The sequence below is a fragment of the Microtus ochrogaster genome, chromosome 4 (genome assembly GCF_000317375.1).
Source record: "Microtus ochrogaster isolate Prairie Vole_2 chromosome 4, MicOch1.0, whole genome shotgun sequence".
Classification (NCBI taxonomy): Eukaryota; Metazoa; Chordata; class Mammalia; order Rodentia; family Cricetidae; genus Microtus; species Microtus ochrogaster.
In genome coordinates, this window is record NC_022011.1 from 30,189,383 (window position 1) to 30,195,291 (window position 5,909).

General features: G+C 50.4%; 1 protein-coding gene across 1 annotated transcript in view; it reads right to left on the reverse strand.

The window, feature by feature from the left end:
• Positions 1-444: 444 nt before the first annotated feature.
• The window catches only part of LOC102001877 (cytochrome b-245 light chain), a 10,240-nt gene continuing 4,775 nt past the window's right edge, over positions 445-5,909 (reverse strand). Inside the window, exons 2-6 of the mRNA XM_005345793.2 lie at positions 3,488-3,557; positions 3,064-3,138; positions 2,786-2,869; positions 2,228-2,309; positions 445-746 (exon numbers count right to left, since the gene is read on the reverse strand). Coding sequence (XP_005345850.1) covers positions 537-746; positions 2,228-2,309; positions 2,786-2,869; positions 3,064-3,138; positions 3,488-3,557 — 521 coding nt within the window. The 3' untranslated portion in view covers positions 445-536. The remainder of the gene's footprint in view (positions 747-2,227; positions 2,310-2,785; positions 2,870-3,063; positions 3,139-3,487; positions 3,558-5,909) is intronic.

The following is a 5,909-nucleotide window of genomic DNA, read 5'->3' on the forward strand; positions in this document are numbered from 1 at the left end:
ATTTGGGGAGACATCCCCACCTGAAGTTAATCCCCAGGAACACCCCTCTGCATCAAGACAGTCAGGCAGTCATTTCCATAACAGGCCTTCCCAGCATAACCCTGCCAGGTCCCTCCCTAGTAGAGACCCAGGGCTGTGAGGCCAAACTGGAGACTTAGACTACACCCTAGAGCCAGGAGCCACCAGGATGGTAGTCCGGACTCTGGACCCGTTGGGTGCCTTGGGTGAAGGGGCCTGAGAGCTAATGGCTCGCACTATGGGAAGACCAGGACTAGGCTCAGGGTCCCACATGTAAGCATGAACTCACTCAGGGTCCACTGGGAAGTTGTCAGGCCTTCTCTGACTGGCTTTCAGGTTGCCAGACAGGACGGGGTGCATGTCAGATCTGGTGCCAGCCGCCACCCCAGTCCCACCATCACAGGAAGAATCACTTGTCCACACCAGCTTTTCACTGTTTATTACAGTAGGAGGCATCACCGCTTCCTGGTGGCACCTCCGGGAACATTCAGGCAGGAGCTGCAGACAGCCACGCAAGGTCACACCACCTCATCTGTCACTGGAATTGGGTTGACCTGGGGGCCTCCAGCCGTGCCTGCCTCCTCCTCACCCACACTTGGCTTCTTGCGGACCTCCACTGGTGGCCGGGGTGGGGGGTTGGTGGGCGGCTGCTTGATGGTGCCTCCGACCTGGGGCCGCTCCTTGGGCTTGGGCTCAATGGGGGTCCATTGCTCACCCCGGATGGCTGCCTGAGGGGCAGAGAGAGACAGTGTTGTGCTTCAAGCTGCTGGCTGTCACAGGGTCTTTAAGTGGACATGGGTCTTAATCCCTAAGCAGAATGGGAATGTCTATATTAACTGACTGACCCAAGGTCACACAGAGAGGATCTGGGACTGCCTGATACCAAGTTATGTGGCCATGCCAGGAGGTTCCTGCAGTGGAGGGAGCATATAGAACATTCCCAGAAACACTTCCAGGTACAAATTCCATAACCCACACGGCTCCCAGGTCCCCTCCAAGAGATACCCGCGTGCGCAAGGCCTCCCCAAGGGTGTCAAGCACTCTGTAGGAAGAAGGTAGTGCTGGGTGCTAAAGAATACAAGCAGAGTACTTGCTTAAACAGCACTGCCCTCTCCCACCCTGCATGCGCTTCCGCAGCAGCTGCTCCAGTGTGGGAATGTGCACTTAAATTCAGTATCCCACAGGCAGTGGTGGTGCACACCTTTAATCCTAATATTCAGGAGGCAGAGGCAGGCGGATCTCTGTGAGTTCGAGGCCAGCCTGGTCTACAGAGCAAGTCCAGGACAGCCAGGGCTACACAAAGAAACCCTGTCTCGAAAGACAAAACAAAACAAAAACAAAAACAAAAGCAATAAATATATAGTATCCCATAATGCTTGAGAGATGGAAACTGCAGCACACAAACACCTGTGGCTACACCTTCTCACACCTGTGACCACACCTTCTAACACCGTGGCCACACCTTCTAACACCTGTGACCATACCTTCTAACACCCGGGAGCTACACCTTCTAACCAACAAGCTAGAACATTCTACAAAGAAGAATGAAGTTGGCAGAAAAGAATTAGAAAGATATCTATATGATCTCAAAAAGGGGGGAGAGACTTTTAATGAACACAAGCTATGTTAGGTGAAGAGCACATACCTGTCATCCAGCATTAGGAGGTACAGGCAAGAGGATTAGGTTTTCAAGGTCATCCTCAACTACACGGCAAGTTTGAGACCAGCTGGCTATATGAAACCCTCTCTTTCTCTCAAAATAAATTGGTAATGATAGATAGATAGATAGATAGATAGATAGATAGATAGATAGATAGATAGATAGATGCATGCATACATACATGTATGCATACATACATAGATAACAGGCAGATAGAGAAATGCTTCTGTGTGTTGAATCCTTGGGAAGTGTACCTGACACAGCCCCAAACTCAGGCAGGCTTTGATGAGCAAAGGGCCCACACTGAGGTTGGGAGGTAGGACCTGGGCCGGCCACATGGCCTCTCTGAGTTGTCTTTATCCACCTGCTGGACAGAGCTACAATGTACCCTCAACAGGAAGTATCCAGTATACACTGGATGTGCATTAACCAAAGCTGCTGTGAGCAAGGAAGCTGACCTGAGGGCCAAGAACACCAAGGACATGGGAGTGGGGGATGGGGGTGGAGGGTTAAGTGGGGGAGGCTTTACTATAGAGGGCAGCCACTTACCAGCAGGTAGATCACACTGGCAATGACCAAGCAGACAGTCCCCAAGATAGTGGCCAGCAGGAAGCCTGCAGGCACTGACAGCCTGGAGGGGTAACAGAAGGAAGGGGAGAGACAACAGTCAGGGGGAATCTTGAGCTCTTGGCCATAAGGTCTCAGTGGGAGATATCCCCAGGGCCCTAGACTAAACAGAGGCCAGCTCTGCCCAGGTCCAGCTTGGCATAAAATGTTCTCTGCAGTGATTCAAGGCCCAGCAACAGTGTTGGGGAAAAGGCCTAAGCTGGGGTGTGGTGTCATGGTGTCACTCCAGGCTTAGCAAAGACCCGCAGAAAACCACCCAGCGCCCAACTGCAGTTCAGCTACTGGGTTTGGTGTGCACGGCACGACAGCTGATGGATGCGGGTTTGGGACCTTCTGCCCTCTCTAAAAGCTGGACTTTTCTGTCTGGGTAAACATCAATGAGGAAGGGGCATGGCTGAGCCATATCTCCCATCCAGGCTACAGAACCATGGGGTGCCTCCTTCCAGTCTCCTGTTACCAAGGCATTGGCGGGGGACTCACAGGAAGTGGAGGACAGCCCGGACGTAGTAATTCCTTGTGAGGGGCCCGAACAGCTTTACCATAGCGGTCAGGTACTTCTGTCCACTAGACATAGAGGGAGAACAGAGGTCAGGGGGTCAGCACCAGTCACAATCAGGACCCTTGTCCCTCCATATCCATCCCCTTCCAGGGTCCTGGGTCCTTTTCCTCCTGGTCACATGGACCCAGTAGTTGGGCAGGCATTGGGCTGGAAGCTCCCGACAAGCCAGGCCCAGGCCATTCAGGTGGGGATGACTTACCACCGCTCCATGGTGGAGCCCTTTTTCCTCTTCCCTCGAGGGTACTCCAGCAGACAAATGAGCACACCTGCAGCGCTGAGGCAGTGTTAAGGAAAGCCGTGCTTGCCCTAAGCTAGCGTGCACTTCAGGTAAATGGAGGCACAGTCGCTGGACCATCCCCCATTCTCCCTCCTCTTCTGTTCTCAAGTTCTGGCGAGAGGGCCCATTGTCTAACAAGGTAAGGAGGAGGCAGGAGACTCTAACTCAGCTCCACGTCTGCCTGAACCCATTCTGTGCCCTTTGGCAAGCTGTCTTGGCTTCTAAAACTGCAGATAGAGCCGGTTCTGCTTCTTGAGGCTGGCCAAACAGGACAGTTGTAGATAGAACCGCTAGCCCGGGAAGCAGCGGCATCACCACACCATCCTGGTCCCCAGTAGAAGGATACATAGAGTAGGCACCGAAGTACCACTGTGTGAAGCGCCCAGCTGTGGCCACGATGCCCCCTGTGATGAGAACTAAGGGTGGAGGGAGAAGGTTAAGAGGAGGCACCTGTTGCAGATGTGAGCCAAGGTGAGCTTGCCCCTGGGCCAGGACCTCCTCCAATTCTCTGCGCACTGGGGTAGGGCACTGCCCCAGGAGGAAATGCCTGGATTGTAGGGTGCACAGGAGGCAGAGAGGACTCTTGGTGACGTGGCCAGGGCTAGCTGAACATGCTGGTGGGAGTCTTGCGCTCCAGGGTAGCTGTCTAGTGCTTACAACCTGTGTGCCTGACAGTTACTGCCCCTTCTTTTCAGCTGCGTGTTTCTTGGTCCTTTTGTAAATCTGCACATACTTGGGGTTCCACCTCAAAAAAACCAAAAAAACCAAAGACCTGCACAGGGTTGTGCCACAATCGCACGGCCCCACGGTCATCCCAGCCAGCTAGCCCATTCAAGACTACATTATGGAATACACAGTGTGAAGCTTAGCTCCCCCACGGAACCACGTGACAACCGTCCTCATTTCAGCAAGCTCTTGTGTCTGTGTCTTTAGCTCAGGTGAAGCTGAACTGACAGGCTCTGTAAATAATTAGCAGCTCACTCTTCCTTTGCTGTTGTTGTTTTTGAGAAAGTCCAGACAGGCTGGCTGGTCTGGAACTCCTGAGCCCCCTCTTCCTGTGGTTGCATTGCAGCATGGATCACCACACCCCACTGCTTACTTTTCTTCTTGTTTTCTTTTGGTTTTTCAAGACAGGGTTTCTCTGTGTAGCCCTGGCTAGCCTGGAACTCACTCTAGATCAGGCTGGCCTAGAACTCACAGAAACCCACCCACCTCTCCCTCTGAGTGCTGGGATTAAAGGTGTGTGCCACCACCACCTGGCATAATTTTTTTGTTTGTTTTCTTACCTTTTTTTTTTTTTTAAATTGACTGTTTCTCTAATCCCTGAATCAACCACGATTTACTGGCTTATTTGTCTGTCTTTGGGATATTTGGAGGCTTCTAGTCTATTGCATGACGGATAAGGTGATGTGGCTATGTTCTTATTTTTTTTTTTTAACCAATAGTAAGAGTGAATTTAAGATATTTTATGGGGTTGGCAAGATGATGGAGCGAGTAACAATACTTGCCACCAGCCTGATTCATCCTGATGACAGGACCCATGAAGAAGCAGAACTAAGTTGTACTTTACCTCCGTGTGCCTACTGTCTTAGCATGGTGGTGCCCAACTGCCCTGGCAATGCTTAAACCAGACATGGTGGGCTTGTATGCAACCCCAGCACTTGGGAGGTGGAGGCAGGAAGCCCATGAGTTCAAGGCCAGCCTCACTTACACAGTACATTCCAGGATCCGCTGGGATGCATGACCCTGGAATACTAGCCCTTGGTAGGTGGATGCAGGAAGGCCAGGATTCAAAGTCATCATCTTTTGCTACACAGTGAGTTTGCAACCAGGCTGAAACCCTGTCTCAAAACAAACAAATAAGTAAAAGGCAGGACCCTGCTGTAGGTTTAGAAAGATGAGTGATACACTAAGCCTAAGAAACTTAAGATCTTTATTCCATGAGGGCCCGAGGGATGCTCAGGGTCAAAGAGCACTGGTTGCTCTTCCGAAGTATCATCTTCAGCCAGGTGTGGCCACACTTGCTATCCCAACACTCTTGAAGCTAAGACAGAAGGATCATAGATTTCAAAAAATAAGCAAAAACTTATTTTTTTTTGTATTCTTTTTTCTTTGTATTCTAGAAGCTTGCAGTAAGTTTTACTCAGACTTTTTTTTTTTTGAAGTAATTTTAGCAAGCATTTTTCAAAGGTAGTCATGTATAGTTTCCAACTGAGATGCACACATCCAGGTCTTTCTATTTCCTGTCCTAATATTTGAAAATAATTTCTCCCAGATATTCAAGGCTACTTACTGCAAAATTCTTCCTAGCCACGGGAGAACTTTCACTGCCTGACTTGTTACTCATCTGGTGGTTCCCATTCTCTCTTCGGGGCCGGTCCTTCTCCGGATCCAGCTTCCCTCTTGCTGAGGTGCATCTGTCGGTCATCCTTGCACCAAGACTCTGTTAGCTGACACTCAGCAGGATAGTGCAAGGGGAGAGGGTAACCCTTTTCTCAGCACCTGAGACATCATTACACGCTGTCTCCTGGCGTCTAGGACATCATTACACCCTGTCTTCTGGTGCCTATGACATCATTACACTGTCTCCTGGAGCCTACAACATCATGACACATTGTCTTCTGGCATCTACGACATCATTATACACTGTTTTCTGATGCCTATGACATTAATAAACACTCTCTCCTGGCACCTATGACATCATTACACACTGTCTTCTGGCATCTATGACATCATTACACACCGTCTTCTGGCATCTATGACATCAT